This window comes from Boleophthalmus pectinirostris, unplaced genomic scaffold (genome assembly GCF_026225935.1).
Source record: "Boleophthalmus pectinirostris isolate CB_2022bp ecotype Guang Dong unplaced genomic scaffold, ASM2622593v1 HiC_scaffold_19, whole genome shotgun sequence".
Classification (NCBI taxonomy): Eukaryota; Metazoa; Chordata; class Actinopteri; order Gobiiformes; family Gobiidae; genus Boleophthalmus; species Boleophthalmus pectinirostris.
This window is the reverse complement of record NW_026571140.1, coordinates 13,386,637-13,409,980: the sequence shown is the minus strand read 5'-3', so window position 1 is coordinate 13,409,980 and position 23,344 is coordinate 13,386,637. Positions and strand designations below refer to the sequence as shown.

General features: G+C 39.2%; 1 protein-coding gene across 1 annotated transcript in view; it reads left to right on the top strand.

Annotated features, from left to right (window-relative positions):
- mtss1lb (MTSS I-BAR domain containing 2b) overlaps window positions 1-17,327 on the top strand; it is a gene marked incomplete at its 5' end in the record, with an annotated part of 97,130 nt that extends 79,803 nt beyond the window's left edge. Inside the window, 10 exons of the mRNA XM_055154830.1 lie at window positions 1,157-1,248; window positions 2,850-2,924; window positions 5,980-6,137; window positions 7,048-7,155; window positions 7,253-7,350; window positions 9,260-9,527; window positions 10,468-10,542; window positions 14,204-14,389; window positions 15,138-15,300; window positions 15,627-17,327. Coding sequence (XP_055010805.1) covers window positions 1,157-1,248; window positions 2,850-2,924; window positions 5,980-6,137; window positions 7,048-7,155; window positions 7,253-7,350; window positions 9,260-9,527; window positions 10,468-10,542; window positions 14,204-14,389; window positions 15,138-15,300; window positions 15,627-16,483 — 2,080 coding nt within the window. The remainder of the gene's footprint in view (window positions 1-1,156; window positions 1,249-2,849; window positions 2,925-5,979; window positions 6,138-7,047; window positions 7,156-7,252; window positions 7,351-9,259; window positions 9,528-10,467; window positions 10,543-14,203; window positions 14,390-15,137; window positions 15,301-15,626) is intronic.
- Window positions 17,328-23,344: the final 6,017 nt, after the last annotated feature.

Genomic DNA, 23,344 nt, shown 5'->3' with positions numbered 1-23,344 from the left:
ATACCTGACCAATCAGAAAGCTTCACCCAGGACCCATGTTCAGCCATTGTTTGCCCTTGTTTCCCCACTCCATACATTACTCTAATGACTTTTCCACAGCCAGGCTATTACACTGATGTTAATGATGATTACGATATATGTCTACTGTAATGGGGCCCTTTGAAGGTGAGGCCAGTATTCCATATTGTCTTCCCTTGGCACAGGGTCATATCTACAGCAGCTGCGGCGCTTGATGGACTGACTCTATCTGAATGCCAATGTGCAAAGCCTTAGTGCTACAGAATAAGACTAGGGCAATTTAAAAGTAAAATAATGTCCTCTTTAAAACACACTTGTAGCAATTTCTAGGGAGATGGTTTGTGACCACATGTTTTAAGTTTGATTTATATAAAAATAACAGACACATGAAGGTAAAGTGACAGCTCTGTTTTGTCTATTCAAAATTCTACTTAATAACAAACAAAAGATATAAAGGAACAGAAAATATGTTAATGTAAATTTGATTTGACAGCCCTAAAATGAAAATACACACATGCAAACACTGTATTCAGAAACTTTGCGCTGCACACATTTTTTTTTCCCTTCTTTGTATGCATGTTAGTCTTACATTTTGTTATGTCTACTTTGTTATTAATGTGCTGGGTGTCCATTCCCTCAAAAATGACAAATTATAAAAAAAATATATATATATATATTTAATCAATTCTACTACTGCCTACTAACTGATACTTTGCAGTGACATCATGCCAGGGGTGTTCAACATGTATGTCTAGTGGCGGAATGTTCAGCAGTTACCATGGTGACTCAATGCACACATTAGCAAGTTCTGTTTCAGGAGCCTGTGATCAATATGAGCCTATATAGGTTAAAGTCTTAACTGAGAAACAGAGCTTGAGACAGAGCAGTGCCTACCGTTAGCACCACCTTCAAAGTATCAATTCAAAATAATTTCATCACTTATACTACTGCCTACTAATACTACTACATGATATGCTCTTATACTACCATTATCGACTGACATATACTTTATTAAGCCTTTATGAGGTATGGCAGTGACGTTTTAAAGTGAAATTCAAGTTTGTTTTTGTTTTTTTAAATGATTGTGTTGTGTGTAACATATGGTCTCTGCTAACACTTTGCTGTCCATTGCCCACAGTGCTCTGATGGAGAGTCTGATCACACCTCTTCAGGACAAGATTGAGGACTGGAAGAAGACTGCAAACCAGCTGGACAAGGATCATGCCAAAGGTATTTGGAATTCTTTACACTCTTTTAATTCTCAAAGTATTGCATCCAAGACATATGTAATCAGACACTGGGTATGATAAATTGTTCATTAAATGCTTACAATTTGACTGTGGAGTGGAAAATACATTATGCAATCAAATCCATTAATATTAGGTATCACATAAAAAGGGCCCATGTTACTCTTTGATTTTTGTCTGATCTGTTTTAATGTTGTTTACTCATCAAAATTAAACTGGAGCTTTGTTTTGTTTCATTTTCACATGGTTAACATACACATCCTGCATATTTAGACACTCTGCTCCACCTTGTGATGTCATGTGGTAATACAGGAAGTGCTCCACTGTGTTTTTAAACTCCATACACCTTCACTAGAATTGCCCATCTTTACTGAACTAAAGGCAAAAGGTAGCTGTTAACTTGCAAACTACCACTTAATGACATCGCAAGGTGGTACAGAGCATTTTGAGCTTTGGAGATATAGACAGACTAATAATAAGGTATGTTTTTGAAGAGATAACAATATTATTACATGACTTAAAGCTCACAGCAGTCAATATTGTGTAATACAGGACCCTTAAGAGTTTAGGAGTTAGAGTTATGGTATTAAGTCATATAAATACACTCATGGATACTTTATAGCAAATTATTCATTCACTCCACACATGATGGTAAGGTTCTGTTGTAGCCATAGCTTCCCTCAACTCCGTTTCTTAAAGAACATTTCTTCAAATTCCAGACGCATTGCTATAAAAAATATGAACGTAAACAAACCATTGCTAAAAATAAGTAAATAAATAGCCAATGCCCTTTGAGACCTTTTGAAACCCTTTTGAAAACCAAAGCCCTCCTCTGATCCTGACTTCAGACAGTTGCTTTATATTCTGTATTCACTTTGATATGCCACCTTTGTTATTCCACCAGGAGAGACAGTTTTCTCTGTTCACATGCCAAACCGACAAGCACTGCAAATATGTAAAATGTATTTTCATGAATCCGCATGTCCACAAATCATAAGCCCCATTCACACATAGTTCCCAGTAAATTCCCAGGTCAGGCTGCATGTGTAAATAGGGCTTTACAGAGCTCATATGACAAGTCTGAGTACTCATTGCACAAAAATATATTTAACATCATTCTATTGAAGGTATGAAATATGTAGAGATAATTCCAGAACTCTACCCCAAAACTTTCATGAATGCAATAGTTATGATTTGACAAATACCAATAGATGAAAACACACATCTGTTTACATATTTGTTAAATCAGTCTTTGATCTGGCAGAAAATGTGATGGGTATTCGTGTGAGAACTGCTATTTCCTATATTTTTGTACTTCTCAACTTGAAAATATTTATATTTTTTGTACTTTTTTCCCCCACAAACTCTCACTACGATGCATATTAACCACAAGTACTTTCCCACTGAGCAAAAATATAAATACCAAGAGATGAAAATCTGTCACTGTAACATCAAGACTGTAAAAGGAGCAGAGTTGTAGCCTCCACAGTTGTTGTACGCATTAGTTCTGGTAGCACACATAATTAACCCGGGCAGACTGACATTCCTCTAGCTTTAAGACATCTCTGTTGATTCTGCTTGCAGAGTACAAGAGGTCACGCCACGAGATCAAAAAGAAGTCATCTGACACCATGAAGCTGCAGAAGAAGGCGCGCAAAGGTATGAAGAAAAACATGAAGAATAAAAAAGTTGAATTTTGATACTGACAAGATCATTTTTTACAGGTATACTTAATAACATTTCTAGTCATGGTTATGAAAAAAAGATTTGTCACTCACTGAAACCAAGTGCTGCGCTGTTAGCTTGGAAAATGGGTGACTGGCTCTATCTAGTGGTGAAAAACAGAATAGCAGGTCATTCATACAAAGACTGCCAAGTGGTCAAGACTGTTAAATTGAAAATACAGATTGGCTTGGCCTTGAAGGATGAGTCTGATACATTCCATCAGTACAGTTTGTTTAGGTCAAAACTCCCATGCACAAACAGATTTATTAAAGTAAAAACCTATTTTGAGGAAGACATTGTTGTTGAAGATATATTCCCATTGTCCAATCACATTAATTAATTTGTATTTTTCTTTTAGGCTTAGAAGTCTTAAGTGAAAATGAATTTCATATTTTTGTCTAAAAACGATCCCCAAACCAGAATGCACTAGTAATTTTTGTGCTCTTTTAATAACTTGATCAATAATCATACCAGAAGTTTGACATAATCATTTAGCACCCTTATATTTTTTTATTTTTATTTTATTTTGCCACAGTGCTGCCTGCCTTGGATCCGAAAGTGACATCACACTTAACAACTCTACATAAACCATACATGAAAATTTGACTTATTTAATTTGACAGCAATTACAAGAATGAAACTTTTACTACTAATTATAATCATGTTTTTGGTTCAGTCTCATTGTAATTCAAAAGTAAAATTATACAGATTGATATGTACAGAAATCTGTAAGTTGCTCAGTGCGTTTGCTGCTCTCAGTTGCTTTTCTGATTTCTCTGTATTTTTCTGTTGCAGAAGTATGATTTGCTCTAACCTGTGCACTGTGACTGTCCTGTGATGGCTTCCTTGTACTAACCTTAACCATAAGTTCTGCTATTTCTGCCCCCTCTCTCTCTTTATTTTGCTCTTTCGCTCCCCCTCCTCCCTGTCGCTGTCTCCGTCCCAAATGTGTATCCCTGTTGTAGAGATGCAGGGTAAGTATTGCTCTTTTGTTTGCTGTTTTCACCTCTGACCTCAGTCACTTTATCTGCATGTCAAGCCATACATTTAGCAGTACATATCCACATTCAAAATCAGAATATACTACCCAGAGGAGTAATGGGGAGAATTTAGTATTCCCCATATTAAGAGTTAATTTAACACCAATTGTAAACTACTTGGATTGGTCTACAAGTGACAAATGCAAGATGATTTGGAAGTTTGTATTTCTGGTACCATAGTGTTTGTCACTATGGAGATGATGTTGCTTTGCCAGATTTTCTCCAAATTATCACATTAAATGTACTTGCATGTTAGTTACAGTGTTTTCCGCACCATAGGGCGCGCTCATAAGCCTCTAACCCCATCAAAAAATGACTGCGCGCCCCTCAATGCAGAGCGCCCTATACACGAAACCACTCGGGTGTCCCAGCACGACTTCAGTAAATTACAAAGCCGCACCACCCGCAGCGCACGCAAACGCACACAGAGCAGACAGTGACGGGGCAGCGAAACACACCCGCAGCCACACTCATCACTTCACGCCGACGAGGAATTGAATGGAGGAACACAACTGAACAACTGAGTCACTGCGAACACGCCAACAATCTAGCGGTCCCCAACAGCACCCTCCCTATGCGCCACAATTGAACAAAGCCGAGAGTCACCGTGAACGCGCCAAACAAAGCCCCGCTGAGCCATCTAACTGTTGTGTTTCGTTTAAAGTCTGGTGTGGTTTATTTGTGAAAAAAGTTTGAAAATAGACCATTCTATGACAGTGCACCTTATAATTCAGAGCGCCCAATAGTGCAGAAAATATGCTCCCACAGATCTGTACTATAATTTGGCCTGCAGTCAACCACCTGCTTATGTCCATGGTGATTAATGCCACACTGTGGAGCATTTCCAGCAAAGCAATAAGATCAAGTCTGTATGATTACACCAATACTAAAACATAAATCTGATACTAAGTACAAACAATACACATTTACATTTTACTACTTAAGGTTCAGACAGACATTATGCTCAGTAAGCAACAGTATTCTTGAGTGGATTTTGACTACTCCCCCATCTCTGGGTAGTGGTGATATAACACATTACATTATATTAGTCTCTCCACTTTACCGTGTATCACCTCAAAGTTTTCTCAGTAGTTGAAGCTCAGTAGGCTTTTAGCGACAGTGCCTGACGTAATCACTCCTGCATGACAAGCTGCAGTTAGCTTTGTAGTCACACCGGGTTTTTCTTTGAGTGAGACTTCTGCATGCTGGAATCCTCTACGGGTTTGCATGGCTTGCTTTTCCAAAAATGGCATCATCTATTCAACATGCATACTAAGCTAAAGTAGGTAAAGTTTTGACCATTCTCATATGTAGATCCAGAACACCATGTTGACAAGATTTACCAAGTAAATTAGGTTTAATTAGGTTTTTTTTTTTTTTTTACTATAGTGATAAATCAAAACTTTGTTAGTGTTGTACCTTTGTAGACCAAGCACTTTCATACTGTTTTGCTAAGGTGTATTTTTCACATTTCTTTTCAGATATTTTCAGAGATTTTCTAACCTAATATTGTAAAAATATAATTGTTTTATGAAACTTGCATGGTATCAAACAATATTTATAAAGTTATACATTTGTTCATAGATGTACAAAAGGACTAGACTAGTAAATCTTCATTATTCAGTTCTACCAATGAACCTTTGATTTTTCATTTTGGTGTAGCATTTTAATCTCAACTCAACTCTTGGATTTTGACCACAACACTAGTCTTTACTCTTGAATGTTCCCGTTTGAATCTGCCACTGAGTATTAAATCCTTACCACTGCAGGATAGGGCCGATGCCTTGGAGGATGTCTTGGACTCCAAGTGCTCAAAGTCTGTTTTAACATTCATGCCCCATTCCCTCATGTGTCCATTAATAACTGTACATTACTCTGATTCATTTTGGGGAGACTTGACTCTATTGTTCTGCCCTCACCTTGACCTCCAGTGTGCCCTCGCTCCCCAGGTCGTGGAGACCTGCAGCCCCAGCTGGACAGTGCCATGCAGGATGTGACAGACATGTGCCTGCTGATGGAGGAGACAGAGAAGCAGGCGGTGAGGAGGGCCCTGGTGGAGGAGAGGGGCCGATTCTGCACCTTCATTGGCTTTCTGCAGCCTGTGGTGGTAAGAGCAATCAATACTCAGGCTGTCAGAGTATTGAAAATCAGACACTAATCAATACTAAAATTGGTATCGAAAACTAGATACTCATTTAAGCAAGTATCAGTGCTGAAAAAAAAATCAAATCAAATCAAATAGCTGGATAAAATGTGACCTATTCCCTGAATAGTGTCATCTTGAATTTTATCAGAACCTGTGTGAGTCCATGTAATAAACAAATACTATTATTGTGTGCTGAAAATGACAATATTGTCTAAAAGAGTGCAGTAGTCAAATATCGAGTCTATTCTTTCGTACTGAATTGAGTTTGAAATGTTAGCGTCATGACTAACACTAATCAATACAGTGTTGACTATTTATTGAAGTAGTTTAAGATTTCTGTGAAAAAAATAGAACTACTATTGGGGTTTATTTACGCTGAACATTATCAAGTTTTTTATAACAAATCATGCATCTTCATCTTCTTGTGCCACTGCATCTTGCAAGATAAAATTGCCACAAGACTGTGCACATGTGGAAAATGAACTTTTTCTCCATGTGTTTACATGTAAAGAAGGTTAAAACTGTGTCAAAAGCAAGCAGAATAAATAAGCCAAAGTTGTGAGGCTAACATTGTGAACTGTACAGCAAAATGTATTCATTATTATGTATGTCTAAATTGTGGTTTATTTTGTTGTTGTTTTTTTTTTACTTTGCCAATAAGTTGTATTTACAGTACTACTTTTTGCTATTGCATATGCCTCTGTGTGCAATGTAATATGTGTATAGGTCAGAATTAGGTAAACTAGTATAGTGTATAGTAATCTAGCATAATTCAGTTCTGAGCACATTGGGTAATGCCATGATCACATACTTTTTACTCATGACTCATGCCATGTGTGTAACTTTACCTAAGTACAGACTGGTTTTACAGAATGGAGAGATCGCAATGTTAGGAGAGATCACACACCTCCAGGCCATTATTGATGACCTCACTGTGTTGACCACCGACCCTCACAAGCTGCCTCCTGCCAGTGAACAGGTAACAGCTTCACTTTACCATAAATCATATCAGAACTGGTATTACTGTTGAACAGAAGTGAAAGAAGCTAAGTGTTCTGCCTTTTTTGACTGAATAGGTGATTAAAGATCTGAAGGGCTCTGACTACACCTGGTCCTATCAGACTCCGCCCTCTTCCCCCAGCAGCTCCGGCTCACGCAAGAGCAGCATGTGCAGGTACACTCAAAATAGGGATTCTCACTGAATGCGTCATTCAAGTCTTTCAGAACGTGGAGTATGTGTCAGTCTTTGTGTACCTGTGATGCATTCAAGTATGTCAAAAAGAGGGGCTTGTTAAGGGATACTCATGATGCATACAGGTCGATCAGAAAGACATGATTGTCTCAGTATACACATGCTGTGTTCAGGCGTATTATTTTTTACGTTCATTTATAGCTAGAGATTTTGAGATTTTTAAACACAGAGACCTTGCATATTAATGAACATACAATGTAAACATACCATCATTAGCCAGGTCAGATATACTCTTGATGCATGCAGGTGCTATGAGAAACAGCTGTACGTCTAGGACTGTTCAGGACTGTACAATTTCAAACTAAATATTGTGTTATTAAGAGAAGGAAATAATAAGAGAAAGAAAGATGTTGCAATAAACAGGAAACTGAAACACGTCAATACTTGTGTTGCATTCACCTGTATACAAAAGCGCCGTGGATGTAGACATACTACTTGTGATGCATTTAGGTAACTCAGAATGGGTATGTATAGTACCTATACTTAGGATGCATTCAGGAGCTATAAGAAAGAGCATTTTGTGTAGGTATACTTGTGATGCATTCAGGTACCATCAGAAAGAGGAGCCTTTGTGTTGTGCGTTTGCTCATTGGTCCTTTGTCTCTGTCTCCTCCACTCATCGTTGCCTGTCACATTCACTTATAGGAAGCAGCAGACATACACCTGCACTTACTATGATGCTGAACAGAAACTCTAAATGTGGAGCTCTGCGCACTTGTGTCTTGAACGGCTGTTTGTCACTCACTAGGTCAACACGGGAACATATCACACTGCCTTGTACAAGTTTATATGCTTGAAATGTACACGTACACACACGCACACACAAAAAACACACACACACACAAAATATATAAAAATGTCCCTGGCAAAGTTGCTTCATTATGATACACGAAACATGTCAAAGTAAACACACACACAATATTGAGTAATACTGCTATATAAAGTGTTTATTGACCATTATATACTGTAAGTTGTAGAATAGATCATCATCATTATCAAGCTTTATTTCAGACTCCAGTGTGTTGTTTTCAAATTAACAGCTACCTTTTACATCTATTTCAACAGAGACTGACAATTCCAGGGCTGAAATGATCCAAATGCTTCTAGTAAAGGTGTAAAAACACAGTAAAGCTCTTCCTGTAGTAACACATGGCATCATAAGGTGGAACAGAGTATTTTCTGTTTGAGAGGAGAACTCAGCCTAAATATGCAGGTTTGGTGTGTGTGATAAGGAAACAACATCATAACACAGATCAGAAAATAGCTCAATATGAGCCATTTCAATTCAGCATTAGAGCACATTATTCTGGATCAAGCTCAAAGTGTTGCCCGATGCAAACAGGAATCAGCTAATTTGCATGGTAGTGCCCTGTTATTTTTTTGTAGCCAAATATGACCTAACCACATTCTGTGTGTTGTAAATTATCCATATCAAATCTAGCAATGGGATCTGGGGTACTTCTCAAGTAAATTTTAGGTCAAAATTGTTTTAAGTGCTGTGGCTTAGTTTAATAGAGGAATATAGGTGCTACAGGTTACAGTCATATTCATTTGCATTCTTTTATGTAAATTAACATACAATAATGCTCATAATCTCACATTATCTCTCCCCTCTCTCCCGCTTTTCCCCTTTATTACCTTTCTCTGATCCATCTCTTTGTCTGTCTGTGCTGCCCTCTTTCGCTGGGGTTTTTGCTTGCCTGTCAATTTTTTGGATCAATGCGCTGCCCTCTACACTCACTCTCATACCATACCCATACCCCAATCAAACACCTTCTTCCATCTCTCCATCCTCCTCCTCTGTCTGCCCCTCCCCTCTTCGCATCCACAGCAGTGTCAACAGTGCCCACAGTAGTGCCTCCCGTTCGTCAGGAGGGGGCAGTATTGCTGGGGGCTCTCTGCCTCACTCACCGACCTCTTCCTCCTCCTCCTCTTCGGTCCGGTACCGCAGCAGCCTGCCACACCAGCCTCCTCCAGCGGGGGGCATTGCAGCACACCGCCTCAGCAGCGTTTCATCACACGACTCGGGCTTTGTGTCCCAGGACGCCAACATTTACTCCAAACCGCCCTCGCCCATGCCCTCGGACATCACCAGCCAGGTAGTAAGAGTTTAAACTGGTGTTAGTAATAGAAAGGGTAGACGCACATTCTGGTAACTTTACAGGACTATCTTCTTTTGTTCTGCAAATGTCTCAAAGATCTCATTTCCCACACACACAGATTATGGAATGCTTTATTGTCCCTTTGAGGATATTATCTCTGTATTTGAGGGCAGTAGATGTTGTAGTAATATCTGCTGTCCATTTTTACTGTCCATAAAGTTTATACTTTAGAATTTAGAATTGAAGAAATTCTTTGAAAATAACACAAATATAATATAATAATAATATAATATATCTCTTTGGAACTAAATTTCCAAAGGACTGTGCATGGGTCCAAACGTTCAGAATTCCAATATACAACAAAAGCAGAAATAGGCACTTTTTGTATGAACATCCTGATGAATCAAAGAAATTCGGGGACACTGTAATGCTGGGCTTTCTCTGTGCAATTTTGTACAATTTTAAGACATTCCAAATGATTCCCAAATTCACTGTGCGATTGATTGTCATATGAGGAAACCCCAAACACAAAACAAGGATGTGTCCTCTGCAGAGGAATGGTCAGATGCACAGTCCTGTCTCTTACAGATGTATTTCCGAGCACGGACTTTACAACTCACGACAGATTTCAAACATGTCCATGCCTTTTTAAAACAACTTAGTACAAAGACCTGGAGCCAGATAAAAACATCACAATGCCGTTAAAGAGAATATTATATAACATAAATATTACTTTGTACCTCTAAATCTTCAATACCTCAAAATCAATGAAAATGTTCAGCCTTGAATGTCATACACTTTTATTTAATACACGGTATAATTAGATTTAGCCCACAATGCCACTTATGCTCTTTGTGCATTGCCTCTCAATGTATGTGATTTTTTTCTTAAGTAGTTCCATTGAGTCAAGGTGCTGCTTTTTCTTATTGTGCTGCAGAAATCTTCCAGTTCAGCTTCTTCTGAGGCCTCAGAGACGTGCCAGTCAGTCAGTGAATGCAGCTCGCCCACAACTGTAAGTACCTTTTGTCACCAGCACTACACAAGCCACTGGTAATCACAGAGTTTTATTCAGAACAAAGTTAAGTAGTGTTATTCAAAGCTCTGAGAATAACTCTGGAGCTGGAGTTCACATGGCAAAACACATTCACAAAGGCTTGTAGTTTTTGTATCACATATGTAACACATTTCTATACAATGTTGGAGAAATTACATGTTGAGAATAAACTGTGAGGGTAATTAAATTAAAACAGCCTTGCAGTCAATGAGCCCAGCAGGTCAATGGCAAATTACAAGCTTCTCATTGTGAATATAAGTGCTACTTATTTATTGCAATAAAGTTGACAAAAACACAAGAAAAAAATGATTTAAATTAAAGGGGCACTGTGCAACTTTTCTGGTGGAGGGTCTCTTGTGGGGAAATGTTATTGCTTTGCTGTAAATGTTCCACAGTATAGCATTAAACATCTACATTCGGATATATGGAGAGGTGAATCAACTCACAATAAGAATGCATTTTTTCAGGGTATGTTTTAACAATTAAAAGACGTGTAACTACATAAATGCAAGATGGACAAGTTTAATGCTATACTGTGAAACATTGCAGAGACGGCAATAACATTTCCATGGAGACAAGCAGGTTTCAGACTTCCCATAAGAAAAGTTAAACAGTGCAATTTTTTATGAATTCTTTAGGAATAACTATTGGAATGTTACAAGTATTATTTGCTTTTATATATTTTTATATTGTGATTTTAGTCCTTTGTTTAAATAATAATTTTATTTAATTATAATGTTGTTTCCTCATCACAAACAGACCTGGAGTTATGTTTTGTTTCACACACAAACCCTGCATATTTAGGCTGAGAAAAAAAAAAAACACAGCTTGTGATGCCATGTGATAATACAGGAAGTACTCCACTGTATTTTAATCTCTATACACCTTCAGTAGAATCATTTGGATGATTTAAGATCTGGAATTGCCAATCTCTACTGAACAAAGGATATCTGTAAAAAAAACAACAACTTGGCATTACAAGGTGGAACAGAGCATTTTGAGCTTTGGTTGTGTAGACAGACTAATAATAAAGGATTTTTCAAACGTGTGAATGAAACAAAACTCAACTCCAAGTATGTTTTTGATGAGGTAACAGCATTATAACATGGCTTAATGCTTACAAGAATAAATTGTGTGTAATACAGAACCTTTAATTCAGCATTATGTTTTGCTAACAATGACAAAAATTTAGTTATGAGTAGACTTCTTATTTTCCAACAACTTTATTTTTGGATTCAAAGTGTATCACTATTTGTGTTTTCCCTCACCTTGCTCATATTAGAAATTCAGTATCCGTACCAATCCAGTGACAAAGCTCAATTTAGGTGTCAAGATTTCTGGAAATGTTCTTACAACCCCCGCACAAAAAAACTTCGACGGTGCCTTTTTCTCCATTTAATTGGTGTAGACACAATAAAACCTGCATCACATTTTTATTCATGTGAAACCTTGCCTGTCTTCCCTATTTTCTTGAAAATCACATCTCGGAAAAAAAGGGTGATTTTCTATTGTGGCCGTGACGACGCAGAGGCAAAGTCAACATCCATTTCTGTTTTGCCGGAGCTTCTGTCATGCTCCACAGATTTCATATTTGACTGTGTTCACCTTCACTTGATTACCAGGCGGCATCTGAATGCAGTTTCGCAGCTCTCATTTAAATTACAAGCATTATCAGACCAGGTCATGTACTGCATTCTGTTATTGCAATCTCCCATTTGCTAAAACTGCTTTGATATGAGACTAGGTTTAATCAATAGAGAAATGTGGTAGTACAGAATTCTAAATGAATTGGACATGTTGACTGGCATGCATGAGTGGGGCCATATTAACATGTCCTGGCCTTTAGACAGTGATTACATGGAGCTTTACATTGTAGACTTTCTAGCTTTTAGTGACTTTACATTAATTCCATCTCTTATATTAACATATGTTCTAGACCTTGATCTTCTGTCATCTCTAAACTTCCTGATGTCATTCAGATCGGTACACTGCAAATCCAAAGAGCTACATGAGTTAAAATCACTTGAAATCAGAATATTGATCTTGATTTGATGAATTCTAGCTCTGGGGTGGACTCCGAGCATGACCAGCTCTCATGCACACGCCGTATTCATACTGAGTGATGTGTCTTGCCCAAGGACAGTTTCCCCTAGAGCCACGGCTGCCACTCTGTGAGATCTTGTATTCCCAGTGGTCTCTCATCCAAGTTCTAACCTGAGGCCCATCCTTTCTTAGCTTCAGACATCAGACAAGCTTGCTGTCTTACTCCTCAGAAAGTTTTTGTTTCTTGAAATTAAATTAAATTAAAACAATTGTAACCAGTCAAAAATACCTCGAAAATTCATAAATCTGGGGCCGAACCAGACAAATGAATCATACCCAAAAGAACAAGCTTAATATTCTGAACTCAAGCCATTTTAACATGTGCAGATGTTGTTTTTGCAGTGCAGTGTGAATAATGTGATGTCCATAGCATGTGTTGGCAAAAGCTTTCCCAAGGCCAAGGCCAATCTCTTGTGTTTCCTATCCTCTCTGATGACTGTCTCTCGTCCCGCAGTTTGGCTCGTCCTTCGCTACCTTCCGCCCCGCTCTCTCTCACTCTGGCCCCACCCGACCTCTTTCTGTCATTCTTCCTGTTCCTGCGTCCCCACCCTATATCCGCCCCTCTGGATCCAGCTCCTCCTCTCCCACATCAAAGGTTCCTATGTGGAAGGTTTGTTCCCCATACGCTTCCATTCTTCAGTTGCACCTTATGTCTTCTGTTCCATCAAAATTATGATTTCCTATTCTTTAATATTCTACTCATGTTTTACAATTTTATCATTCTATTTCATTTCTTATAATTCAGTGTTTCCCAACCTTTTGGAAGATGGAATTAAATAGTATTTCAATATACAGTTTTCTTTGCACTGCTTATTACATCCTAAAGACCTTTAAGAGAACTTGGCTTCTTCAGACAATCTTCAGACAGACCTTGTTACTATAGATGCAATGCCTTTACTGAGAACTGGGGTAAGGTCCTCATCTACTGTCAGTAGATTGAATTACTGTGGTAAAATCATCAACTATAGTGAGCAACATCATATATGAATAAAGCAAACTAGAAATCCAGGTATGTTTTTGATGAGGGAACAATTTTATAATATGATTCAGAGCTCAAAAAAGTCGATTTTGCAATTGTTGTCCATTAAAACAAAAACATTATAATGGTAAAATTAGTGAGTATACTTGTAAGATTTATTGTCTATTTTATAATCCCAGTTAAGGGGTCTCAGAGTGGGAGACAAATCTTAGGAATACTCAAGACAAGAAAGGTTGGAAACCACTGGCTTATATTACCATCTCCATTTGCAGATTGCTGTGTGTGCATGCATTTTATTTGGCGTTCACTCACTCCTTTTTCATAATACAAAGACAACATTGATAAAACCAAAATAAAAAAAATGTCCTCTGCCCACATACACCCACACTCCGGCACTCGCTCAAGCCGAAAATCCACAAAGAAAGCCCCCTGTCTCTACACTCAGATAAAGGGCTCAAAACTGCTGGATCGCGGACAAGTCTGCACCAATCCCCCTCCTCTGTCTGGCTCTGTTCTTAATTCCGTTCACCTCCTCAGGACTGGTCAAAAGCAGGCCAGTATGAACAGCCAGTGGCAGCAGCGGTGGCGGTCCAGCGGAGGAAGGAGCCAGTGGACAGGCTGAGGGAGAGCGAGGGGTCCCCCAGCGCACAGGGCTACGCGGGGCCGTCCCACGCTGATGATGCGCAGAGGGCCCGGATGGGGGCGGCTGCCGTAGCGGGCAAGGTGAGAATAGACTGGAGGTTAAAGCAGTGGTTAAATTTGAAATATTTTTTGTTTAGTTATGACTGTTTATGTTAACTCTTATCTGGAATTCACTTACATTTCCTATTGGGTAATAAAAAAACTAACAAAACTGAACAAAACTGTATAAAATAGAAATGATGAGATTGAAGAATTGATGGTAAATAATGTCTTTTTCAATGCAGTCCACAATCATAGTTTTGCAGATTATTTTGCAGATATCAAATTGACATTAGTTGTTTTGTTACAGATGTATTTTTCGTTGGTTTAACAGGGTTAGCAGATTGAGGCACTGTTATTAAGACATCTTATTGCAAAGGGCCCTCTCAAAGCTAGAAAACAGCACTGGCATCAAAAATCATACTAAACTCACAAGTTTAATATCAGGATTAACTACATTTTATTATTAATTGTACATTTTTGTAAGCTTATAAATTTCTTCAAGCTTATTAGTAAAATGAATAAATTCTGAAGCATTGTGAAATTTAATTAGGGACCAAGTAAACAAAAGTTCATTAAAATACAGGATTCATATAAATATAGTTTTTTTTAAAGTCTTTTAGGATGGTTAATACTAAATTTTGCATTTATTCAAAAGTGTGATACATGTATGTATCAGTAGCAGCTTATTGGGTTGTTAAACAGATCTTTTGTTTACTTTTTTTTTTTTTTTTTTTGCATGGCACCCTTGTGAGGACATGTTGTATTTGATTTCTTACTTTGATTCCAGCATGGGGACGAGGTATCACCTGCGGCTAGTGACTTGGCCATGGTGCTGACCAGAGGGCTGAGCATGGAGCAGAAGAGCAACAGAGACTCTCTACAGTACTCCAGTGGATACAGCACTGAGACGACCACCCCATCATGTTCGGAAGACACCATCCCTTCACAAGGTAACACCCAAAGAAGTCAGACTGCCTTTGAACAGAACAGATTTTAGAATGAGGAAAAAGGAATTACCAAAACAAAGAACTAGAACGAGCTGAAAGACTGTTGTAAAGTGTCTGTCACCATGGAAATTCCAACCTTATTACAAAATGAATTATGGATGAACAGATTGCTATTGCTGCCTCATCTGTTAGAAAAGCAGAAGAGAGAAGCAGAAGGCAGTGGTTCGATCTTTTAAACTTTTCAGTCAAGTTGACTTCACTACAAGGAGTTCACATTCTGCTGTGTTTCTGAAGCTTTGTTCCTGTGTCTTTGTCTCCTTTGATCCCAGGCTCGGATTATGACTGCTACTCTGTGAATGGAGATACTGAGGGCGCAGATGGACAGACAGAGTTTGATAAGTCCTCTACAATTCCACGCCATTCCAACATTGCTCAGAACTACCGGCGGATGATCCAGACCAAGAGGCCAGCCAGTACTGCCGGCCTACCCAGTGGAGTGCTGGGTCCTGGGGTTCACGGGATACCGGGGCAGCCTGGTGGAGCTGGTGGAGGAGGAGCTGGAACTCCTGGCACTGCCACCATCCGCCGGACTCCATCCACTAAACCTGGTGTTAGACGCACACTGTCCAGCGCAGGGCCCATCCCCATCCGACCACCCATTGTGCCTGTGAAGACGCCCACTGTGCCCGGGGACTCGCACTCACCCGGGGCCAGTGGGGGACATGCTGGGGTCCCTGTACGCACGGGGAGCGAGGAGTGTGTGTTCTTTGCTGGAGCGGAGGACTCACAGGGAGCGCTGGATTACGTAAAGGCATCACCCAAGCGCCTCAGCCTGCCCAACACGGCCTGGGGGTCAGGGGCCGCTCTGGAGGTCTACGCCCAGCAGCATGGCCTGGCTATGGGCACGGCTTCAGGATCAGAGGAGGAACAGATGATCGCTGCCAATCGACACAGTCTGGTGGAGAAGATCGGTGAGCTAGTGGCCAGCGCACACGCTCTCGGAGAAGGCCAGTTTCCTTTCCCCGCACTTCCTGATGATCCGGCCACACCACCATCTGGCTCTGGTGAGGCTCAGACAGGAACAGAGGGGGCAGAGGGAACGGGGGACATGCTAACCACCATCAGGAGAGGGGTGCGCCTCCGCAAGACTGTGTCCAATGACCGTTCAGCACCTCGCATCTTGTGATGAAAAACACGGGAAGTCAAGATGTTTGTTTGTCAGCCAGTGTAGTCAGGTGCAACTGCATAGAGATACACAAAATTAACCATGTAGGGAATACTTCAACAGAAGACGAATGAAAACAAAAACATACAAGTGTTTAAAACCATCTTTAGAGTATAATATATGAAATATAATAATGATAAAACATAAACATTAACATGCTGAGAATTCAAGTAAAATATTGACCGGCTTTAGCGGGCCACCATGACTAGTGTGTGTTGGACGCATGTGTGTCTTCAGTACATCCTCACCCAGGGATGGAGGAACCTGCAGGACAAACTGTGATGACGAGGAGTGCTTCTGGAGAGAAAGACTGGGTTCCACTTTCTAGTTATCTCAGTTGTGCTCTCCACTAACCGCTGGTCTAGTGCCACATGAAGAGACTGACGAAGAGGAGGAGAGAGGTGCCATGTGACTGCTGGATCTGAACCGGGCAAACGCACTGTACCTACGGCCCACTAGAACTCAAGCTTAGGCATTAGCATGGGGAGCTAACAGCCGCCGTTATTACACGCTGTGGGCATTGAGCCGTGCTAGTGCCCCTTCCCCTCTCTCTCTCTCTCTCTCGGTGCGGGTGGGCGTGCGTGTATCAGATAAACAGTGTGAGTGTGGAGCGAGTGAGGGGTGGGTCGGGCTCTGCTGCGGGACAGCTACAGGTCACCCATTGAGGGCAGGGCTTTACTTCTGTGTGTCGTGTGCGTATTTGCTTGTTTCTATCGTGACGTCCTTACCTTGTTACCACTGTAGTAATCCAGGCGTATAGATATTCATAATTATATATTTTCTAGAGAGACAATGTTAATCAGAAATGGAGCAATAAATGTGATTTATTTTCTTGTTTTGAAGGATGGGAGGGGACTATATACGTTCTCTTTTGCCACATCAGGAATGCTAAATTAATTAACTGTGAATTCATGCTTATAGCCAGTTTCGCAACACATCTTTTTCAGTCTTTCTCTCTGGGGTAGCCAAATTGAAGTAAAACAGTACGCACTTTGGTAGGTGATGGTCGAGTACTTGTAATAGCCACTAGATGTCGCTGTAGTCATAGTGTTAAAATGGAGGTGTAACCGAGAGAGGTCTGGATTGCCAATAATAAGTCTGCCCTTGACAAAACGAGTGAGGTGATTATTTAGTTTATAAGAAAAGACAGGAGGGATGACGAGGAAGTGAACGACGATGGGAGAATTTGATTGGTGAAATGAGAGATGGGATAAGGAAGTAGAATACAAATTTAGAGTAAACAAAATGGTAGCTGTGATCACAAAAGACATCCTAATATACTGTCAGTTTTACTTTGAGGAGAATTTGCGCCACATAACTGCTGTATACACACGCTGTACCTACATATTGCATTAAAGACGCTGTACCTGATTTTTACAGATAAAAAACAAAACAAAAAGTGAAAGCAAAACTAGTTCAGTTAAAACAGTTTAGTCCAAAGTTATTCCTCACTTTCCGAACATTCTATTTACTCACTACAATGAGTTTATGAGCACATTTCACAACTCTCAGTGAAACAACTAGCATGCTAACAGTGAACTTCCTGATTCTCTGTTAGCAAAACGCTTTATAATTAGATGCAAACATACGATACATTATCTCTGTACTGGGGCAAGACAAATTTTGCTCAAATACACGAGAAAAATAGGTACAGGTACAGGGTCTTTAATGAAAATGTATGAAACCCTGGATTGTCAGACAGTTATTATCTTTTCAATCACCACCTATTATGGCTGCGTAGTTAAAGTGCTTTACATTATGCTGTAGTCAAAGGCGTCGTGAATTTGCACTTTAAACGAGGATTCAGTTCAGGACATTGGAACGCACTTGATAACGGTTTTAAAGGCGATTTGGAGAGATGAGCAGCAGATGTCGAAGGAGCATTTCACTGCCCGTTATAATGGTATGTGCTGTAACATACTGTACAAGGCACATTTTTTTTTTTCATTTTAAAATCTTGTGTTAAATGTAAAAATGAAACTACAGTAAGTGTGAGACATGGGTGTGTGATGGACATAGTGGTTGTGACACTTTGATAAACTGTAACTGGCATCTTGTCGATATTTTGTTAATATTTTTATTTATTTTGTCGCTTCAAGTAGAATTTCTAATGAGGAGGTTGTTAAATTAAGACGAGAAATGGATGCAACTCTTACAGAAATCCAATTCCAAAAAAGTTGACACAAATTTTAATTTAAAAAGCAACAGACATTGTCAAATCTCAAACGTTTTTATAGTACACTGTGAAGACAAAAAAATGGGCGTAACATGTAAACGGTGGGCGATTTGGGTTAAGTGTTTTGCCCAAGTACACAGCAACAATGCGCAATGTTGGTAGAGATTAAACAGAAGTGGCTGTTTGAAATAAAAATCTTTGTTTTAATATAAATGTCTAGCCCTTTTTTGGAATTGGGTTTGTCCATTGGCATACACTGTCTAATCGCTGTATGTGTGCCCAGATGCCAATGTTGTGTAAAAATGAATTTGAAACTGGAGAGAGGGAAGAGCAGACTTGGATCACAATTTTGAAATAGCAAAATTAAGAATGCACATTTGGGAACAACAAATCTATAGTTGCATTGTATTTGAGCAGCTGTTGTTTGGGTAGAACTTTTAAACTGACGTTGAAGTGTGCCATTGCTGTGTCTGTTACATTACTACAGCTAAGGATGCTCAACAGTCCCGCCCACTTGAAGTCAGCTCTGGTTCCAGAAGTAAATTTTCCATATTTTTTTCCCCATACACTTTTCAAAAATTCAAATATTAAGAGTTCAAAGACATTGCGGAGGCTAACCAGCTATGTGGTAACTGATATCCAAACCAAAAAGCATGTTTAAAATGCAAGACGAAGGCGAAATGTTTTAATAACTTAGCAGTTTGTAAAGTTTCAGAAACAGATTTTGAATAAAGTTATAGGCCTCGTGGTCATTAGTCACCATGGAGCTGATTAACCCTGGCAAGCTTTCAAACTTTTTTTTTTTTAAGAAAATCTATTGGAAAAATGAATCAGAAATTGGCTTCCAAAACCAGGGCATCGCTGTTGAGCTCCATAGACTCTATTTGATGTTAAATGGAAATAGCAGCATTCTTATTTGTAGGTATCAACATTTCAACTTAGATTTAGAATTTGACAGTAATGTATCCAATGTCAATTATAGAGAGCAAAATAGCTGGAAAATGCAATTTGAATGAAGATTATACATTGTATTCCTAGATACTACAGTATGTTATTCCCTTAAAGTAAGAATACTGCTATTTAATTTCAAGTATCTTCGCCGAAACGTCACAACAATTATCGTAATACAATGTCTATTTGAGAATAACTGTGTACTACTACTAAATAGGGATGTAACAATAACCGAAATATCGTGATACTGTATCGTCAAAAGTCACACAATAATATTGTGGACCTTCACAATATACTGAAGTCTCTTTGCTTAAACTCATTGTTATGGTACAGCAATAGAGAACTACATAGACCATAATGCTTTGCTCTGTTTAAGTGCAGACTACATGAAGAAATAACTGCTAATAATAATAACAACAACAATTTTTTGAATGTTAGTTCTTTGGATGATGACAGAACCAAAGTCTTGTGAAGGCATTTAAAAAGAAAAAGCATATTCGCAAAAGATCACAATAAATATCGTACCGTGAGATGCAAATTGTGAAAATATCAAGAAATTTGGATATCGTTACATCCCTACTACTAACTGATGAACTCAAAAAAAGTACTTTGCAGCTAATTCTGCAGCTCTGATTATAAGTACTGTATGTACCTGTGTATGGGGTAGAATTAGACTTACCAATATACAACAACGGAAAATATTAATACAACAATACGAATTTCCATAGAGGCCATCGAAGTGCTGAGTAAACCATGCGTGCAGGCATGCGTGCTGACACATACATGCACAAAAGTGATTGCTTCTAGACTACTCCATGACTTACTATGACTATATACAAACAGATACTTCAAAATCTGTATGGCAACTGTAATGTGAGGATTTTAGGATAGTAGGTTAACACAGCTCACACAGTCTGAAAAATTCTGTACAAATATCTAACTTGTGTGTTTATGATTAAGAATTTGGACACATCTCATTTTGCAAACTATTGTATTTCACGTGTCACCTGATTTATGTATCGGTTTGAAGTACGTTTTACGTCAGATGCCCTCCCTTACGTGTTTATTCTGGTTTAAAAAGTACATTGCCTTGTGACCCCTGTGCATGTGGTTGGATTACTTTGTTACAATTTCAGTTTTGTTAATTTATGACATGTTTTAATTGACAATTCTCTTAATGCCTTTTTGCAGATAGTTAGCAATCTAAAAAAGTACGCACACACACAGACAAACACAGTACAGCTCATCAGACAGATATTGGCTACTAAAACTGGACGCATTTTAGTGTTGCTATCAGCTAACCAACAAATACCACAAAATGCCAAATATTTCACTTTCTCGGCCTCTATACGCTGCGCATTCACATTATTGACGATGAAGTTTCGTACCCAACAGCTGAAAAATAGACCTTTATATGCTTGTCAAATCTCCAATTCTTTTGAGCACAATCCAAAATAATAAGACAGCTCTCCAAATTGCCAGGAAAATAAAACCGCTATTGTATCGTTTGAGCTGTGCTCCATTCCACCCAGCAGCTATCCAAAAAAGAACGGCAAAAAATCTCTAATTTTGTTGCACTCGCGAGTAAAAAGCTGCTGAAATTGTGGAAAACAATGCAGCCTGAAAATATGACTAGCTTGAAAATATACTAAATTACACCAAATTTGACAGTGCATCGGCAGTAGCTTGGGTTCACTTGACATTGTTTCTGTCTGGAATGTTCCACAGTATGACATTAAACAGCTATAACTTACATTTATTAAATTACAGGTGGTTTTATAGCTCAAAAATACTTTGCCTCTCCTGTAACTTGGTCTGGTTTGGTCTCCATGAAGATAGAAACGTTTAATACCATACTGCGAAACATTCCAGACAAAGCAATAACATCTCCATAGAGAAAAGCATTTGACAGACCTTCAACCGGAAAAGTTACGCAATGCACCATTAATATGTCTGTAATTACTGGGCCTATCCGCATGAAACAAAACGCACAATACTACCATAAGTTTAAAAGAACCGTATGCACGATTTTGATTTTAAACTCCATAAATATGACCTATCCTTGCACCGTATACAAGGTAGACATGCTCAAAACCTATAGCTTTGTAAGAATTGTAATTTGATTCATTTAGTTCTCAAGGCTGTCCAATCAAAAACGCAGAATCATTTGGGTTGCCAGTTCCAATGTCTAAATAAACCTAAAAGGACTCTCTCTGACCTGAACAGTTCCTTTTAATATGGGGAATTTGCTGACTCAAACCCTCTCAAAACATCCTAAAGTCCAACATTTCTCCATTTCCTTTCGACAATAGTGAGTCTACAACCCTCTGCTGACATCAAAATTCATGACATCAAATTGCAGCAAGCCGCGAACGCAAACTATAGTAATGTGGACAATATCCTAGCGCAATCTCTGACCTGCCTCAGAGCCAGCGTTGGACTGTGCAGCTCTCACTTCTGTAGGCAGTATACGTACTTGTCCTGTTCTAACAAAAGAAGGCCCCCATTGGCACAGCTGCAGTTGCCTTCGGGCTGACAAACACTTGTTATGATCACAGTCCCACAGGCAGGCCCCGTGGCTTCAGAGGACATCACATCTAATAAAAGCAGGCCAGGACAAATATTACTCTCACAACAATATAGTCGGGTTTGTCATTCAGTTTTCACCAGTAATAGTAATAATAGTGCTGTTAGGTGTATGTGCGGGTCTTGATTAGGTAAATATTCAATTAGGTTTTCAGGTGCAATTATTATTATCTTAAAAAATGCATTTCCTTCTGACGTATATAGATCAACAATGGCTGTTTTCACACTCATCCATTTCAGGCTTCTTGCCCCGGGCCCCAAAATCTCCGTCGACGGGCCCGTGTTTAGCCGCAAGTGAAAGAAAAAAACACGACGTATAGAGCCAGAGAAACAAGCACACGCGTTTGTATTCACGGTCTGTCTGCTTGAAGCGCGTTGTCATGGAAATAAGCTCGGCAATCAGCTGATAGACTCTTTGGGTTGAATGATGCGCTGTGTATGTAAACAAGAACCGACCCGAAAGTGAAGTAAATAAAACTAAGACGACGTTCAGACTGCAGCCTGAAGTGACTCAAATCAGATTTTTTCGCCCTTACGTGACCCGTATCTGAACTTTTAATGTTGGTTTGAACGACACAGATAGGATTTTTTTTTTTTTATGCGACCCAGGCCACTCAGATATGTGGTCCTAAAAACGATACATGCATTCATCAGACTTACATGTCAGGCTCGGAGTCTAGTTAACGGAGGCAAAGCGAGGTTAGCAAGTTTATTAATATTTGGGGGGATCGCTGTATTCAGGCCAAATTGGAGTTGTCTTATCGTTACTGGGCGGTTACTCAAATGATTGCCAAAAAAAATGGCCGAGCCGACTACAGGCGGTCCTGGCTCCAATGTCAACGAAAATAAAGAGCTGTGCGAGCCAAATACAAGGAGGCTAAAGACTCAAACAAACTAAGCAACTGTGGAAGTGTAACCTGTCTAAGGACTGGATCATATTTTGAGAGACGAACCCAGTGTTTAGGCTACTTCCGTAAACACATGTCCTCCAATGCACATGCTATTGGGGCATTTAAAGTTCACACTGGAGATCACATACAAGTCACATTTAATTGAAAATGTGAACGACCTCGCAAAAAAAAAAAAAAGATTTCACAAAAAAATCCGAA